Source organism: Limulus polyphemus, unplaced genomic scaffold, assembly GCF_000517525.1.
Source record: "Limulus polyphemus unplaced genomic scaffold, Limulus_polyphemus-2.1.2 Scaffold611, whole genome shotgun sequence".
Taxonomy (NCBI): Eukaryota; Metazoa; Arthropoda; class Merostomata; order Xiphosura; family Limulidae; genus Limulus; species Limulus polyphemus.
This window is the reverse complement of record NW_013666221.1, coordinates 202,981-223,261: the sequence shown is the minus strand read 5'-3', so window position 1 is coordinate 223,261 and position 20,281 is coordinate 202,981. Positions and strand designations below refer to the sequence as shown.

Sequence of the window (20,281 nt, the reverse complement as noted above, 5' to 3'; positions counted from 1 at the left end):
TACGTAATAATATTATAATCTAAATTGCAATGTTTCAGGATTTATACTTTAATATGATTCATATCAGTGTTCAAAAGATAAAGATGGTAAAGTAAAATATAGCTTTTATAAGTTAACAAGTCGATTAAAAAGACGACTAAACCTTGAAAGTAAATAAGTAGTTCCATATGAACGTTTTTATTGATAAAAATGACACTGAAAAATCGTGGCAAATTGCATACAGGAAGCATCCTTATATTTTTACTATTCACGTTCTAGGTTGTTGCTCTTTATAGTATGTATTGTTAAACATATAACAAATTAGATAAAGCATATCATTACTGACTGACGACTTCTTTATTTAGAGTGAATTTAACAGAGCTGTGGAGGCATAAAAATTATGTTAACGTCTGATAAAATTATTCATAATACATTGATATAGCACTAATGATTCATTTGATATAAGTTTGGAGGTTGAATTGAGAACATTTTGTATTCTTTTCCTAACAGCAGATTGTTTTCCTAGTTTTAAGCAAGTTTACTTCCAGAATATTTTTTCAGTTTATACAAAATGAAAAATTATGGTTTAATTTTAAATATTTTTGAAAGAAAGGAATATGGCTACTAATAAGCTGAGATAAACACATTTTAAACGTTAAGCGAGTGCAACTTTAAACTCAGCTTACAATAAGTTTTTAAGCAAATTCGTGAAAATAGTGAAATGTGCTTATTTTAATTGTATAGTTTAAACGTTCTTGTGTAAAAGTTAATTGTAAGGTTGCGATATTTTTTTTTAGAAAAACACTACTATTGAAGTTAAAAGTAAAGGAGATACTTCGGATATTGAAGTGCGAATTTTTTTTTAGAAAAACACTACCATTGAAGTTAAAAGTAAAGGAGATACTTCGGATATTGAAGTGCGATATTTTTTTTTAGAAAAACACTACCATTGAAGTTAAAAGTAAAGGAGATACTTCGGATATTGAAGTGCGATATTTTTTTTAGTAAAAACTACCATTGAAGTTAAAAGTAAAGGAGATACTTCGGATATTGAAGTGCGATATTTTTTTAGAAAAACACTACCATTGAAGTTAAAAGTAAAGGAGATACTTCGGATATTGAAGTGCGATATTTTTTTAGAAAAACACTACCATTGAAGTTAAAAGTAAAGGAGATACTTCGGATATTGAAGTGCGATTTTTTTCTAGTTGCAAAGGGTGAGTAAACTTCACTATTTTAATTTTTAGAAGTAGAATCAAGTCAGAGTTTGTAGCTGTAAACTGTATATCCTCAAAATTTCAGTTACTTTGCAGTCAAGACCTCTATGAGCTACTTTCTCTTGTTTCATAGTATATATTCAGTGATATTATTAGCTAGGCAAATATGGGTAAGAATTGATACTTACTGTGATCATGATCAAATTTAAAGATAATTTATGAAAAAAGTTTTATGACCTAGTTTATGGAGGACAAAACGTACCAGATATGGATAAAAGCGAGTTCACCCTCAGTAAAGTGCCATGTTTTGAATATTTAAAAGAGACAAGCTGTTATAAAAGCTTTTTTTATCCCATGGATTTTTTATTATTGATTAAAAATATAAAATTCTCTTTGAATTCTTATGATAGAATAAAAAATGTACTTTGCCTTATAGCTGATTATTTAGAGGATTAGAATAATTTCATGCTGACTGTCGTTAAAGGACCGTCTGACACAAATCGGAAACAGAAGAGGAGACGTGTTCACCATGAACACGAGAAAAAATAAAAAGGCGACATATTTGGAAACTCAATAGTTACAGTGAAGTAGAAAAAAAAATCATGATTAAATATAATGTTATCTTACCATAGTTTGATTCAACAGAGTTAAACACGTCTGGGATGCAGGTTAGTTGAAAAGCTTGTTGTGTAAGAAACAATACGAGAGCCGTAAGGTTAACGGTTAGAATAAGAGTAATTCTCTTAAAAAGTCTTATCTAACTGACTTCATATTTGAGTAAAATAACCTGTCAGAGTATCAGTGGGCTTGTATTGATCACTAGACTTTATTAGACAGCATTGTATTAAGCTTCGTATATACTGCTGTGACGCTTTTCAAGGGACAGTGAATCGGTGATAGTGCAAGAAGAACACAAATAGCTTTATTTGTGTTTGTTGTTTAGTGCAGAGATACACAATGGGCTATCTATACTCTTCCCACCGTAGTTATCGAAACCCGATTTTAACGTTATCAGCCTTCAGACTTACCGGAGGCAACAAACAGTTTTTATGTGTTTTACACGTAAGTTATATTCTTATCATTCTTTATCGTTATTTCCAGTAACAGTGATTAATAAACAATGGCCTGGCAGAATAAAATGAGCAACACTGAAAACAATAGGACTGCTCATTGCCCATAGTGCCTTTGGTGTAAAGGATATTAATGAGTTATAGAAACATTAGACCTGCAATTAGAATGCAGCGTAAAACTGATGCTCGTGATATTTCCTCTTTACCAGAGATCATGTAGTAGGTCACTTTGAATGTAACTTGAATGAAAGAGTTATTGCAGAGCTCATTACCTATTCAAATGGATATGTGAACAGCAACGACACCAAATTTATTACCAACATCATTACAGTTGCCGAGCATCGCCCTAGACAGTCGTTAAGTAATACAACACGAGCATCGCACCGGACAGTCGTTACGTGTTACAACACGAGCATCGCACCGGACAGTCGTTACGTGTTACAACACGAGCATCGCCCCGAACAGCCGTCAAGTATTACAACACGAGCATCGCCCTGGACTGCCATCAAGTATTATAACACGCGACAAAGAGCACTGATAAGGCAAGTTCAAAAATACCCTCATCACATCTTGTCAAACGTTGAGGAAGAGCAGGCAAGAGTGAAGATATAGTTCGTCAGATGCTACACAATGTGTGGAGCTAGGAGAAAACCATCGTTGATTAAAGCACACGTAAGGTGGCAATCTTCTTGGGTTACTGAAATCTATCACTGTCCCGTGAAGTTCTGGAGGTAGTAGGGTGAATCCCTGTTTCAACAATTCAGCTCCAGCAGACGTGTATGGATCTGTAGAAAAGCAGACGACGAATTCCAACCATTCCGTCTGAATAGAACAGTCAAACATGGTGTTGTCAGTGTCATAGTATGGCCAGTCATTCGCTATTGTGATAAGATGGACTTGTTTTCATTCATAGTCGTTTAACTCACTATTATACAGAACTACTTCCAACCACTCTCACACCCGTTGAGGTGTTTTACTGTCTCACACCCATACACTTTAGGTTGACTGTGTTACTTGGCACACAGTCAAAACGACAACAACTTGGAAGAGGGAAAAAATCATTAAACGTCTGTCTTGGGTTCCACAGGGCCCCGATATGAACCTAACAGAACACACATGCTTCTAGACAGAAGTTAAGGAAAACACGTCCACCAATCAAAATGGTTGAGGGCCACACTCCTCCACATGTGGCAGAACCTGGACGAATAACAGAAACTGGTCGATACCATACCAAGTTGGATCCGCGTGGTAATATAAGTAAATACTAAAAAAAAAATATGTATGGAGTGTACATCTAATATAAATGTACTTTTAGTGATAAAAATCATGATACTGTGAATGTTTCACTGGTGCTCAAGTTATTCTGCCAGAGCATTGTATATATATAATAATAAAATATTTAATTTTATCATTTTTTTTTATTTTGAGGAATATTTTTCTTTGTTAGCTTGATATATATAGATTTATGAATGACCTAAGCCAGCCGAACGTCATGAGGTTATTGGATTACGGCGAAGATACCCAAATGATGAATCAATACATTCTGATCATTATACATATTTTGTTTTAGGTCACTACGTACAGCTAATAACTAATTCTGATCATTATGCATCTTTTGTTTTAGGTCACTACGTACAGCTAATAACTAATTCTGATCATTATGCATCTTTTGTTTTAGGTCACTACGTACAGCTAATAACTAATTCTGATCATTTTACATCTTTTGTTTTTGGACACTACGTACACCTAATAACTAAAGATGGGGGGAAAACAGGGCAGCAATTAAATTCAGAATTCTGTCTTTCACTATGGATAATGTGTCGAGAAATAGTTGCAGCTGAACTACTCAACTGAGCTGTACATATATTAAACAAACTGTAACTTCTATAGACATTTCTATACCATAACTTCTTCATATCATATCAATATCCTGAAATGGGAAAGTAACCGAAATGTTTGGCTATTTCGACTTCACTTAAATAATCTCCAATCTTAAATGCTACAAAACAATATTTATGACAAGTCAAATGTAAAAATTTAAAATGGAGCAATATTCTTGAATATTTCTCTTTACAAATATAAATAGAGCTGTTACTGCAAAAGTAAAAGCGTGATATTCACGGTAGAAGACGCTTTCCAGAATTTTATTCCTTATTTTTATCCCCGTCGAGTGTTTTTGATTTGTTTTATTATCTTAGGATATAAAAGATAACACTGAATTATACCGTTCTTCGACAATAATATCCAGATTTGTTCAAATGATGTATGTCTTTCCACTTAAACTACCCCCACCCCCAAATGGCTCAGCTGTAAAGCTGAGGGCTAATAACAACAAAAATCGAGTTTTGGTACAGTTTTGTTCTTAATAACAAACAAACAAATGCTTAAATCAATTATTTCTAATGTTATTTTTAAGAATCAAAACGAACCAGATAATAAAAACTGCAGTTCAAACTGGTATGGAGTTTCGTGCGAAAAAATCTGAATGTATGTATTTTTCATATTTTACTCTGAATGAAATGAAATCTATTTCCGTGACGTGTACCACCAAGTTGTGTGTTGCTTTTCTTGGTAAACCAAAAATGACTGGTGGAGTAAATAATAACCACAGAATTGGTTTTAAATAAATAGGTGTAAAAACTTGTTCTCCAAAATTTCGGATTTTCCTATGATTATGAACTCGGTTCAATGAAACAAGTGAAATTTTATCATTACAATGAGTTTTAATGAATCACTGATACGTTTATTGCATTACTGACACAATCGGGCTGAAAGAACTATATTTCTTTGGAAAACACCTACGAAATAAATCGGAGTAACATAGCTAAAGGACCAGTGTTTGAGATTGCTAGATATATTCCATTTGAATAAAAAATATTCATGGTAAACTAATATTATCGTTAATAAACAACTTTTAGTTGAGCAACTATCTTAACCATTCTTCCAATGTTTAATATACATTTGCTCTTCTTTTATGTTATTTGTGATTTATTTTCCATCAGAAGCATGTCTGATTTTGATCCCCCATTTTCGTGACCATTTGTGTCTTTAGTATACCATCCTAATGGAATTTTTTAAGTTGCTTTTATCCTTGGTGTTTGTGAGTGAATCCTATATAATCCTTTCGATTAGATGGTAAGCATCAGTTTGTACAGTTTGTTCAACATCGTGTCAGCGTGTTTGGTATTACTATATTTTCATTGATAATTTCACTTTTGATATAGATACTGCTTTAATTTTACACTTTTCAGTTCGAAACTACAGTAAGGGATAGAATAGGGCATACATAGTTTAAAACTACAGTAAGGGTTAGAATAGGGCATGCATAGTTTGAAACTACAGTAAGGGTTAGAATATAGCATGCATTGTTTGAAACTACAGTAAGGATTAGAATAGGGTATGCATAGTTTGAAACTACAGTAAGGGTTAGAATAGGGTATGCATAGTTTGAAACTCCATTAAGGGTTAGAATAGGGCATGCATGGCTTATATAAATATCTTCAAGACTTTTATACAATAATTATACACCATTCTTTTCTTGTCATTTAAAAAAAAAACGTAAGGTTTATTTTATTTTTGTTATTTATCATCCGAAATGTCGCAGCGCTCAATAATATTGCATTTAATTACTTTGATGCTTCTTGCTTAGTTATTTATTCCAAAAAAATAATAATAACTTAATGTGGCGTGAACTCGATTGTTTGTAGAAAAAACATTTTTCATTCACTGAAACAATTACAAAATAAATTGATTACAATCCCCGTGCAGAAAATCTATAAATGAAGGTTCAAAATTAACGGATAACATTGTAATGTGACCTTTGATCTAGAAATGATTTAAAATATGTGAATACATAACATATGATTTTGCATTGCATAATAGACGAATATGAAACGTAGAGAAAATACTATACAAGAACTCGGAACATTTCAGGATATTTGGTAACAACATCTAATCAAATAACATATATATCATTTCAAGCTTCTTGATAACTATCTTATACTTGTATTTTAGTTTGAGATTAAATTTATACCATTAAAAAAACGTAAAACGAAGCTCGGTAAAATAAAGTTAACGTACTGAGGACGAATCATACTCAATCGTATGTGGACAATTTGTTATATCATAACATGCAGCGGTATTTCTATGTGATTATCTTACTTGCTTTAAAACATTAGTGATTCCATTAGTCAGATATCTTGCATTCTACAAAATACAGGTATCTTGCATTCTACAAAATACAGATATCTTGCATTCTTCAAAATACAGATATCTTACAATCTACAAAATACAGATATCTTACAATCTACAAAATACAGATATCTTACAATCTACAAAATACAGATATCTTACTTTCTACAAAATACAGATATCTTACATTCTACAAAATACAGATATCTTACATTCTACAAAATACAGATATCTTGCATTCTACAAAATACAGATATCTTGCATTCTACAAAATACAGATATCTTGCATTCTACAAAATACAGATATCTTACAATCTACAAAATACAGATATCTTACAATCTACAAAATACAGATGTCTTACATTCTACAAATCTTTGAAGACGAAATGAGTCAGTGGCTAATAAAGAGGGTCTTGTGGTTAGGGCGCTCGACTTGAGGATCGCAAGTTCAAATTCCCGTAGTCGAATGTGTTCTTCCTATATGGTAGCCGACTGGGCCAGTCTCCCGGGTGTATAAATACTGACCGACCCCAAACTAGTTGGGATTAAGGTTGTAAAGTTAAATATTAAAAAAATATGGAAAGTATAAATGAACAATTATAGAGGAAGGAGCAATGTTACAAAATAAATACGGGATGTTTCCCTAGTTTTTAAAGGAACCACATCCAAACTGATAATTCATTAATAAATGTTGACCCTCTTTAAGACTTGCATCCTGTATACTCCTCATGGATCATCACTTACAAACCGTAAAATTTACCCACCGGTCCTAATATAAAGCAACTTTTAGTTCATTATGACAAAGCTTCATCAGCAGAAAACTTAGAAACAAGTCTGTGATGATATATAAAGTAAAATCCTAGCAAGAACCGTATTTCTGTATTTAAGTTTATAGTGTGTGATAATGATCGCTTTATAATGCCACGGAAGAAGGTGCAGATAAAATTAATCCACTTTGTTTTTATAACCAGGGGGCAATATATATAAAAAACTTTGTAAAAAATTCGTACGTTTTTCTAACTTTAGATATTTATATTTCTCTATACAATATTTTTATAATATCGTCTGACTGAAGCCGGGGAAAATCACTGTGATCGTGTAGAATTTGCTTGCTGAGAGTAACAAATTAGAAACTACTAAACAGGCTAATTCTCGCAAAATTTAAGGTTATTTTTATGGAATTGTAGAAAACTAAACCCTTATGACTCGCATTTGGTACGCAAAAAATGAGTTAATATGCGTACACAAAATATACAATGTATGCGTGTAACTTTGAAATCCTACAGAAAAACGGTTATTCAAATAAAAATTCACTCTCCTCGTGAAAGGGTGTCAAATGTATGATGTTAGGAGTATCTTTTCCTATACCTAGGGTTCTAAATAGATTTATTTTGGTTAACGCACATAAATATATAATGAACATGTCACTATAGAAATCAAAGTTGTGTTAATGTTGCCTTTTATACAATAATAAAACAAATGTAACTTATTTTGTATCATAGATACTATGAATTGTGATATATTTAGCACACTCTCATTGATTTTTCAAACAGGGATAGAAGAATAGAAAGTTATAAAAGCTCAAAGTACTCAGACTGGATTAATCACCCCATTAGCAGAAAAGTGATAGTAGGCGGTTAAATGAATTTTTGTCCGGATACTGGATGAGTAAGACCAAGTGGTTAATTTGTTCGGTTTATGAATCAGACGGTTCGTGGTTCGCGTCCCATTACCTACAAAATGTGTTCCATGACTCGAGGTCGGGGGTGCGCTATAAGAGTAACGGTCAGATTTCGTTATTCAGTCAGATAAGAGAAGCCGAAGAGTTGACGGTGAATGCTGTTAACAAGCTGCTTTTCCTCTATCAGTTCAAAATTAGGGGCGGTTTTACTCCGATAGTCTAGGAACTATAAACGCTTGCTACTTTGCATCCAACAACTTTGTTTACGATAGTCTAGGAAGTTGGATGCAAAGTAGCAAGCGTTTATAGAACTTTGTTTACGATAGTCTAGGAAGTTGGATGCAAAGTAGCAAGCGTTTATAGAACTTTGTTTACGATAGTCTAGGAAGTTGGATGCAAAGTAGCAAGCGTTTATAGAACTTTGTTTCAGTGAGGTAATTTAAAATATCTTGACATTGTCTGTGAATTCATTTTTGCAATTACAGCTTTAATTGTGTTTTCAGTGATATGTTCTATAGAAAACATCTTCGTAGAGCGAGTTGTTTTAACAAATGAAAAAAATCTTTGATTACGATATATTTTCTCACTCAAAACATATAAAACTTTTCCTTTTTTTGACAAATAATTTATCAGTATAAAACTATTTCCAAGTTTTTATTACATAATTTGATTTCATGTGTTAATTTTGAACCATTTTATTTCTTACAGTATCAATGTCACAGAAACCAATAAATGTGACTTTATAATGGATGACGATAAGGTAAGACTCGGATGTAGCGCTTTTGAACGATTTGATTTGTTTAGTTTACAACTTTGATTTACATTTTAATGTTTACATTTAGAAATCCCCCCGATATAACGTAATTATAATGTGGTTGCTTGATCAACCTTGAGAAAATTACAGTATCACATAAAATACATTACATATTTAGAGAGCAAGATAACTGATTAGTGTTTACTTATTAAGTTGATTGAATGTAAAATAAAGAAATCATTTTATTTGCTTAAGATGTATAAAGAAATGAGTACACTCATATTCTGAGTGATTGATTAAGTTACTTGAAGTACTAGTGCCTTATTTCAGATATGACATGACGACTGTGATTTAGAAGTGAATGGTCAATTTGATTATGCTCTTCTAAACAAGCTTGCAAACTTCGTTAACTATAAATGTTTTAACGTATTTCAAAGACTATTTTAGTATCCTCAAATCACCATAGTATAGTATTATAGGGAATAAAACCATTTATTTATGTGTTCCAAAAATTATATATGAATTTTAGCATAGTATACATTTTTTGTCACGATGACGTTTCAACCTGTTGGACATCAACATTATATATATTTCGGAAGCACAACCTTTCTTATAGTTAGAAGTGCTCAGTTCTTTCTGTTTCGCGAAAGATTAAGAAAAGTTTCGTATTCAGGGTAATTATGAATATTTTCCGCCATGAGTCGTATTTTTCCCCAATGGATGTACCACCAATTACAGAGGTCGAGTACGTTATATTAAAACGATTTTGAAGCATCATCACGTCACTATATTCCATGTCGTCACATTTGGTCGTGCTATATCTGACTACCAAGCGTATTGAAATAGAACTACACCTTTATTTCCATTGCAAAAAGCTCTACGTAAGGTTGTCATGTTCAAAACACCCCTCTTTCTTATTGACTTTCCATAATCCATCTAATGTACGAGGACGACGATCTCACCAGTCTTATCGCAGAGAAATCAATGGCGCTGCGTCTTATGAAATAACATGAATAACCATTTCATTCTGCAGCTACTTGACGTATACTAAGGTTGATCTAGATGTCATAAAACAAATTATTTTCACGTAACTTATATGTCTTTCTAGGTAGACATTCTCCTTCCTTATGTTGCATACTGTTGCCTGGGGCACGTAGACGATTTCTCTTTGTTCTCACCTGTTACAAACACCACACTTTGTTTACCATGACTGGGGTACGACTTGTTGCAAGTCTCTTTCTGGGTGATCCTGGTACCCCAAGTTGATCTGTATTCCCTTGGTTTTCAGTGTCATCAAGACAATCTAAATCCCCGATCTGAACACATCTTTATGATCTTAGTGTAAAAATATTTTGCGTCGAAAAGGGTAATTCCACGCTCTTCCCAATGGCAATCAATGCTCGGTGACATCACACTACCTAAGAAACACCAAACAACGTCAAAACGTGGTTCTGGTACATTCTGTCCTACCATGACTTTATATCTACTGTGATTGTCATGTGTCTTGCTGATATGTACATAATATAGGATACATAACATGAAAGAAATAGCTCTAGACTACATACCATCTCATTGACTGGCAAATATGTCTATTGTATTTCATCTTTTCTATTGAAAAAAAAACGGAAAGAAAGTATAACAATTTAAGAGGTATTTAGGATATCTTAGAAAATTTACAATTTCGAAATAGTAAAATATAAATATCAAATGGTAACTGGAAAGAGTAAAACCCTCACTACTTTCTAATAATGTAGACATTACGAATAGTATAACTTAAAAAATATTGGCTTGGAGGTAGAGAATATAGAGTACTACGCACGTATTCTCTGGGAGCTTTAACAAGTTTATCTGGCATTATACTAATTAATAACAATATGCATCTAGAAGTTTTGTCATTTACTGCAGAGCTATATTTGAAATCTTCCAGGGGTGGAGTAAGGCTTGTTTTTATCATGTCGGATTAATTGCGAGTAACGTGTACGATGTAACAACGGCCACTAGAAATAATTAAATAAATCTTCAAGATTAATTCCAAATGTTGTTAATCTAAGTTGTTGATAGTCTTCTAATATGAGGAAATGCCTGTATTGTACAGGAATGACACGTTGAGAGGTAATTAGGTAATTATATCTCTAATTGAGCAAGGTTTTCGTGAGGCGAATGAAATTAAAAGCAAAATATTACGCATGAAGTCCAGTCGGTTCCCATAATATGTCTCCAGTTGGTTATTTTCGTCTTTACTTTGTTAGAATGAATTCGTAAGATATGTATATGTACAGTGGAAGGTTTTAAGCAGTTTCGTGTAACCTCGATGACTAAGGTAAGACCGAACACGAGTCGGTAGAATGAGCTACAAAGGACAGTTATATGTCAGTATGATTATCAGATTGAGATTGATCTATTGTGAAGACAAGAGGACTCCATAAAAAACGTTATCATCTGTAATTTTTTTATATAGTTTATTTACGTATTATGTTGTATTCAACCAAAAAAAATGGCAAACTAATGAATCAAATGGAAATATATTTGCTTTTACTTATATTTCTATAGGTGGAATTCAAAGTCCAATTGTCGTTGAAATCCTGTAAAAAAAAACCTTCGGAATGGAAAACAGATCTTTCAGTTTATCCTGAAGGGTTTAAAAGTTTATTAAAGATTGCGGTTACTCTGAAATGTGGATGTGAATGTGAAAAGAAAATCTATGGTGCTGTAAGTATGGAATATTAAATCAGTCTGTATTATTATAAGTCCTGTTTAATGTATCATAATCGTATTATTGAATACTGATTACTTATTGAAAGGAAAAGCTCAATCTGTTGTAATGAAATTTTAATGGTTAAGTTTTAGTGACTTTCTGACTTTGATTGATAACAAAAAACCAAGTTTTATATAAAAGATGGTCTATGTTCTTAAACAAAACATGGAAAACCTGGTATTGGGATTTTGCCATGAACCAATTGTATAGGTTTTAAACATAACATCCGTAACGCCATAGGTTACATATGAGTCGACACACCTACCACTGTTTTAGCAAACGCGAATTACCCTCATGACGTATGATTAATCCTTTTGCACTAGTACGTGAATTTACTTGCAATGACGAACATACGTTTCACTTAAGATAAAATTGTTTCATATTTTTATATTTTATATGGCATGAATTATTTAAGACTTTTGCAGTTTTACGTATAGTGAGGTCTTCGAAATTTGCCACATCTCCACTTTTCAAAATAGACCTACTTGGGATTCTACATGTGTATACCCCATACTCATAACTAAGTTTTAGGTCTTTGTGCTTATACGTCAGAGTCTGGTTATAAAAGACTAACTTGCAGTTTCTATGCTATTCAAGAAATGGTAATGAAAGTCATTACTAGTGCAGGTTTTTACACGTTGTCAATAAGAAAAGAAGGCCCCATTTAATGTTACTGGATAAACTACGATGACTGCTGACAATTATCCGAACTAAAATTATTTACATGAATAAAAAAATTAAGCCTTTTAGCCATTAAAAATTTTTAGGTAACAATAAGATTTTTTTCCATTATTAAACACTGGCCATTTTATGCTTTTTTACTCAGTACACTTAAGGAAGAGTAAGTTACCTAAAGATAAAACATATTGGACCAACTGTTTACCAGAACAAGGGTCTTCATGATGAAGATGACGAAGGAGAATGGTTACACATTCTGGCGCTGAACAGGAGATTTTTCTCCGGCATCGGTATGGAAATTAAACTAGTAATATCAACATTTTCCTTGAAAATCCTGCCATGAGGAAAGGATATACCAATACACTCTGGTTACATGGCCAGTCGTTAACTCAGAAATGAGATGATAAGTTGACCAACAAATAAGAGATATCAAAGGAGATCCATATTATTATTGCCCATCAAGTACTGCCTCTCTATATAATTACGTGTAAGTAAAGTCCAACTTTAAAGTGAGCATACTTGTTCTGAAGGAAAGAAAGAAATGTAGATAAGGATATTCAAGATTCTAGGCGTTATTCAACTCTGATTAAAATCTGTAAATGAGGTGCAAAGAAGATGGAAAGTACAGAATGAATTTATAACAATATAACATTTTTATCAGAGAATTGGGAAGACCACTGCATGTAGACCTTCTTGGACAGGAAGAAATAGTGGAAGAAAATGATACTTCGAAACCCGAAGCAACTGCAGCTGTTCAATACTTTCAGATACAGGCTACCAAAAAGTAAAAGAATAATAATTCTAGCATGTAGTTGTTGTTGTTGTTTGTAATTAAGCACAAAGCTACACAATGGGCTATCTGTGCTCTGACCACCACGGGTATCGAAACCCGGATTCTAGTGTTGTAAGTCCGCAGACATATCGCTGTGACACTGGGGGGCCTGCCATGTAGAAACGACTGTTAATACTTTCAGATGCAGGCTACCAAAAGGTAAAAAAAAGGTAATTCTGCCATGTAGAAACGACTATCAATACTCTAAGATGCAGGCTACCAGAAAAAGTAAAAAACTAATAATTCTGTCATGTAGAAACAATTATGCCTTCCCTCAAATACCTAGCTTGGCTGACAAAAAAAGCGTCCAAGAATATAGTGTTTAAACTATGGAAGAAAAGACCACTGAGCTATAATGCGCCTGATTTAATAGAAACAGCCAAGACCCTTAAAGAAGGAACATTCAGGGAGTTTTAACTGAACATGACTCACCGAAGAGACTTACTGTCCATCTTTACACAGCATTTTTGGTCCATTAAGAATGTACACCAAGCATAACAGTTGAGTTTTCCAGATAAGAAAAGTAAAGAAGCATACCAAAGCCTTACTGGAAAGCAGATGAAAGACCAAAACTGGAAAATTCACGGAAATTGTAGCCACTGAAGATTTCATCTTTGCTGTTATCAGAAACGGCGAGTTTCACTTTTGTTACAGAAAATGGAGAAAAAAAGATAACCATGCAATGCACTTGGAATTGATGGATTATTAATACTCAAAAGCAACTCAAGTAAATGAATATATCTTATAGAAAATAAAAATTACAATTACTCTGGGAAATCAAAATCATCCTTGTACAGACCAAAGAAATGGTACAGGCAAAAATTTCAGAGGGAAGGAAAGCTCAAACGTAAAATATTTTATAAAACATGACATTAACAGTAATTTTTAGCCGCGGCTAACCGGCTCATAGAAAGAGTCCGAGTTTTTTAGGTTTTTTTTGTTTGTTTTTGAAGTACAAACTTTTAGCTTATAGCTCCTCATCTCTTGATCGATTTGAGATCTAATTACAGTTTTGGACTCAGGAGATCAAACTCTTTCGATTGATGTATTAGACTACGCCCAAGGTCGTATAGGTTAATGTGCTCTAATCCTGCCTAAAATATTTTTAATTTGAGAGTAGGCTGCTGGAGATCTTGAAGAATAATAAAATCGAAGCGGGTATATGCGCACCCCACTCTTGGTATTGCTGACGCACAAAAATATAGCTAATAAAAAAGAAAAAAAAGGTCTCGTAGATTAATTCACTTTAATACTGCCTTTCAAGTGCCGCGGCTATTGAAGATTTTCTCTTGTTTAGAAGAGGATGTGTTTATCAACCGCATATCAAAGCTAGTTATGCACTTAAAACAATCCTGGGCATACAGATAAAGAAGTCTCTAAGCCTGGTGTTTATGATGTTTTAGCTGGACTGTGGATCCAAGAGTCCATGGTTCACGTCCCGTTGATTAAAAATATCGTGCTCCGCACTTTGAGTTATAAGAATGACGGTAAAATACTACTATTCGAGCTCCCAGTGGCACAGCGGTATGTCTGCGGACTTACAACGCTAGAATCCGGGTTTTGATACCCGTGGTGGGTAGAGCACAGATATCCCATTGTGTAGCTTTGTGCTTTACATTACATTACAAGCTACTAATTACCAGCGAATAACGAGACTGGCTGTCATATTATAACGCTCTTGCAGCCGAAAGGGCGAGCAAATTCGGAGACAGGCTTTGATCACATGGCCTGCAGTTTTCAAATCGAACTCCCAAACCACCATGTATATAAGATTAACAAACAACCCAAAGATAACAGTAGCTACTACAATACTGTTGAACTTCAGCAAATGAGGAAAGTTTCTCAATATAATGATAGATTTAAACTGACATATCAGAGACCAGAAATTATAGATACAGTAAAAATGTCATAACGGATAACATAGTTATTAAAGAACATCTATCTTACCACAGCAAATTAAGATAAAAAGTTCCAAGCTTCTAAGCATGAAAGAAAAATCGCCGCCATGTGGCAGAAAAGTACTTGAATAATAGACATGTGTAATCTCACGTATACTATCATAAGTCAAAACTTATCTCATTCCAATGTAAAAACAGAAGTAACAATAAGAGAGGAAACGTTTAATTACTATTTATATGTCCTTCATTAGGGCAATTTCTAGTCTGAAAATTAGGTATGGATAGTTTATATCTTACTTGGTACGAGGAAAACAAAAGAAATACTTCAAAAAAGGGGAATTATTTACCATGAACAGTCTTAATTATCACAATATATTTTACATAAATGTTAATTGGCTGTGCATTGACAAGTTACTTTCTTATGAAATGCTTAAACTTTAATTTTTGTCTAAATAAAAAAAATACAATACCCTGTTTGTTATTTATGTTAAAAGGTAAAGGTTTTGCTTTGCATTTGTTTGTGTATATTTTGAAATTCTATTTCTATATGGTTTCTTTTTTTTTCCTCTCGTGGAAAAGACCCTTAGGTTTTTTATTAAACATTTCTGTTTTTCACACTCTGCAACATTACACAAATATAGGTCCTGAACTGCTATTCTAAATTTACACACATGTGGCCATGATGCTTCCTTATAATTAGCTGGTATTGTTTCATTCAAGACCTAATTGTTAACACGTTTGTTCTAATTGTTCAAATTATTAAACATTTCTTCATTGTAAGTCTAACAAAAACAAACTGAAGAGTATCAATAATCAATAACTCATGTCCTGGGTCTGTAAAATAAGTTTGAGATACAAAACGATTAATCCTTTGTTAGATATTTCATGTGTAATTGTATATAATGTGGCACAAATAAAGAGTTCATTCATACTATAAATGCTGTCTACAAATTCGTAAGTACAATCCATTGAGTATCCAGCCATTTGCAAAATTTTTAGTTAGATAAGTATTTATACTTTTAAACTTTTCAGTGGGTTAATTCTTCTTCGATGAACATGTAAAATAGTTTCGTAATCAGCAACTAAGGTCACAACTAGTTGCAAAACGCCTGTAAAGATATCTTTAAAATATTACATTTTAAAATACTACCTATTACATACGATGTTTATTTTACAGTACCTGTAAATAACTTACTCCGTGACCTGCATAAAACACAAGATTATGTATTTTTGCTTCATATAAGTGCTTTCGCCTATTCTCAACCCGCAGTAAAACTTAGAGATATTATATATATAATATTATTGTAGTATGGAAACACAATCGTATGTATGCTTATCAATTCTTTATAAGAAAAAATGGTTATTTTCACCTCATATAATCACTTTAGTGTCTTGTTTATTTGGTTTTATAATTAACCCTGGAATTCCCGATGGAGATCTTACCGGCGTTATTGTTAAGGAGAAAGCTACACAAAGGGCTATCGGTGCTCTGCCCAGCACAGGTATTGAAACCCGGTTGTTTAGCATCGTAAGCTTTCCGCTGCGCCACTGTATGCTTGTGTGTGTGGTGGTAGTGTGGGGTATCGGTTTTTTTTAAATTGTTTAGCTATTAGTGCAGTAAATTGCTTTTGGGTTCATAATTTTGTTGGTTTCAGAGCCCCTAATTACCTATGAGTCGAGCAAAAGCTATAAACAAAAGTACCATCAACATTACCACTAATCAAATGTGTATTTTACAGAGAAAATAAATGAGCTCACCCATTTTGTGTCAGTTCTTCACATTGAGTGTTTAGACAATTAAAAATGTACAATTACTCAATATGTGGAGCCCACTATTAGTTAAAGCGATATAAAAACAAGTAAATACATTTGAGGTTAACCATGTGGGATATTATTTTTTTAATGCTATGATGTTTCAACACACATTTGTTTGATCTTTTCGTCTTTTTTTTTCTTTTTTTGTCAATCGGTAGGTTGTGCGAAGTGAAAAGTGCAGTTACAATGGAAATTTTTCATGTGGAATGTGCACCTGTGATTCGGGTTTTTTCGGAAAGTTTTGCCAATGTAACAGGGAAAAGGAGCTAGACCCCTGGAAAATGCATTGTCGTAAAAGGTACAAACAGAATTTTCAATTAAAAATCAAATGTATAACTTTATATTTCAGTTTGTGAGAAAATATTGTAAGTGCTTTAACATATAACGTTATTGTAATATATAGGTGCATCGTATGACAGCAATTTATAGTTAAAAGTGTTTGAAGCCAATGGTGATATTTTATTTTATTTTTTGATATTTATATGGTGTTAAAGGCAGCCAACAGTATTAAAAGGACTTAGTTTTAAAATGTAAATTAAAACTTTATATAAACAATATTTACTTATTCCAATGGAATCTCTATTAATGAAAAGGAACAAGCCCCATCTTCCGATTAACCGTTGCCATACCAAGAACGTCCTCAAGCTATTTGAATACTTTTAACCACTAAATAATTTTTACTTAATTAAAGACAAGAACAAGCAACAAAGTGTACTTGATAGTGTCGGTAAGATATTAATCATTCCAAGGAAACCACAGAAGCATCATGATTTAGTTTTTAAACTAATTTAACGTCTTACTTTATTAGGTGTGTAATTAGATTAATTTTACTTTGATTGCTTTGAGTCCGCAATATGTTGTGGCTTTTGCTTTGTACTTTCAGCTGTGAGCATGTTATGAAAGAATAGTAACATAGGCTGTATTTGGTAGTTTAAAATTAGGAATAGCTATGCTGAATCTTGAGATCACAACTCTAGAATATGAGTTCATTTCACTACATATCTGTACCCAGTATGAATCTCATCATTGCAATGGACATGTCTTTGGTATGACCCAGAATGGTCCTCGTGGCCTCCTTTTGAATGTGTTCAAATTTTTCCAGTTGTGTCCTTGATAGTGTTAGTATTGCGAGTTCATACTCCACGACTGATAGCACGAGATTCTGTTAGAGGATGAACAGCAATCTTTGCTCCATATTTGCAGTGACCATGACTTTCAAGACCCTTCTTTGCTTTCTCCACTATTGTATCTACATTATCCTTGAAGGACAGGCTCCTATCAAAAGTGATACCCAGGTGTCTCATTTTGTCACGTCACTTTATGGTGGATCCACTGATTACCATTTCTATATTATCCATAAAGAGCCGTACAGGTTCAAAATACCAAGTTCTAACTGGTTGACGATATTGACATTTACAAGGAATTAGTACAAATAAAAAATATCAAGACTTGAATCCCAAATAATGTTTTCTCAATCAATATATTTGTTTCTTTTCTTGAAAAATTCACTGCTATGCTTCTGTTCCTATTTAAGGTTATCAGATAGAGGATATGAGGTATTGGAGAAAAAGGATTTTGGGTATCAAGTAACTGTTCAAAGTAAACAAAATATGAACAGTTTTCTGTATTATTATATTTTTTATAACGAACACTGTTCTTTTTTAATTGTGGTTTAAATGCTGAACACAATATACACTCACAATTATCTGTGTGCCAGGTACTGTATAGCAGAGTTTTTGAGAATACATTAAATCTTGTGTACAATACAAATGTACAGCCGACTTTCTAGTGCTTTTACCAGTGTATATCTTCTACACTGAGTTAATTCCATCACGTATGGAGACTATTATCTCAATTACTCATTGAAACAAACTGGTGATATTTTGACTCAGTGCTAAACAGATGAGGTATTTTTTACATGCACTAAAATCTGGACATTACGGAACTGTTTCAAAAAGTGTATAAATAATATTAATTGCTCGGAGTACCCACGAATTTCGTTCATGCCAAAAGTTTCTGATGAGTATGAAAGGTTGAGAGCCAATGCAATGTAGGAATATTTCTCTAAAATGTTATTCATTAAGTCATTTTTCAATTTGAAAACTTTTAATGATGTAATTCTCAGCATCATGCAACGTTTAGGTAACTAAAAACTTGCCTTTAAGTATTTTACTTAACCTACAATTAACAACAAATACCAATAGTGTCCGGAAATTACCTATTCTTCAGTGTTTTAAGAAATCCCGTTGTTTCTAGAGCTTCTATTTTTTTTTACTTTTAACCTTGTTTTTATAAATAATCAACCACATCGTTCAACAATGTAAATATTCATAACTTAAGAATCTTGTGTGTTAACTCAGATTTTGTATAAAAGCATAAAAAATACATGGTTTTCATTTTCAGTCTGACTGACGTCAGTTTGTGTTCTGGACGTGGACAATGCTCGTGTGATGGCTGTTATTGTGATGTTCGAACAGTAAGTTTGCTTGTTTTTCAATTTTAATATCATTACACAAGATAATTCGTGAAATAAATTGCAATATTTCCTAAACAACAACCAATGATACTTCTTTACTGGTAATTTTAGTTTTTACTACAATACACTATAATAGATAGAAAGAATTCATATCTCAATACCATTTGTTCTATATTGTGATTCCATATCTAGCCTCCATAGGTAAAGCTTACTTACATGTATGGACCATCCATGGTTTGTTTGTACTTTATGGAAAGCTTGTCATTCGGGGCTTTTTCTTGTATATGGTACTGAGTACGTCATTACTACAACCGCACAGGAACCCTAACAAAAGTTTCGACCTATTTTTTCCCCTCACATTTTAGTTTCAACTAAACGACTGTATATGGTTTCATGATAGTCAACAATGAGGGAACAAAATGATCCAATATATTGTATATTGCCATTTGCCAACTCCACACAAAGAAAGATATCTACAGCAATACACGCTTATGCTTATATTCTTAGAACCGTGGAATTCTTGAATTAGTCACATTCTATATTCCAGGGTAAATTAATGATCTGTGAGACATTAGTCACATTCTATATTCCAGGGTAAATTAATGATTTGTAAGACATTAGTCACATTCTATATTCCAGGGTAAATTAATGATTTGTGAGACATTAGTCACATTCTATATTCCAGGGTAAATTAATGATTTGTGAGACATTAGTCACATTCTATATTCTAGGGTAAATTAATGATTTGTGAGACATTAGTCACATTCTATATTCCAGGGTAAAGTAATGATTTGTAAGATATTAGTCACATTCTATATTCCAGGGTAAATTAATGATTTGTGAGACATTAGTCGCATTCTATATTCTAGGGTAAATTAATGATTTGTAAGACATTAGTCACATTCTATATTCCAGGGTAAATTAATGATTTGTGA

General features: G+C 32.9%; 1 protein-coding gene across 1 annotated transcript in view; it reads left to right on the top strand.

Annotated features, from left to right (window-relative positions):
- Nucleotides 1-20,281, top strand: part of LOC106459451 (integrin beta-PS-like) — a 51,259-nt gene that overhangs the window by 14,876 nt on the left and 16,102 nt on the right. Inside the window, exons 7-11 of the mRNA XM_022385954.1 lie at nucleotides 1,120-1,196; nucleotides 8,847-8,898; nucleotides 11,443-11,601; nucleotides 17,029-17,168; nucleotides 19,274-19,346. Of these exons, the coding sequence (XP_022241662.1) occupies nucleotides 1,120-1,196; nucleotides 8,847-8,898; nucleotides 11,443-11,601; nucleotides 17,029-17,168; nucleotides 19,274-19,346 (501 nt within the window). The remainder of the gene's footprint in view (nucleotides 1-1,119; nucleotides 1,197-8,846; nucleotides 8,899-11,442; nucleotides 11,602-17,028; nucleotides 17,169-19,273; nucleotides 19,347-20,281) is intronic.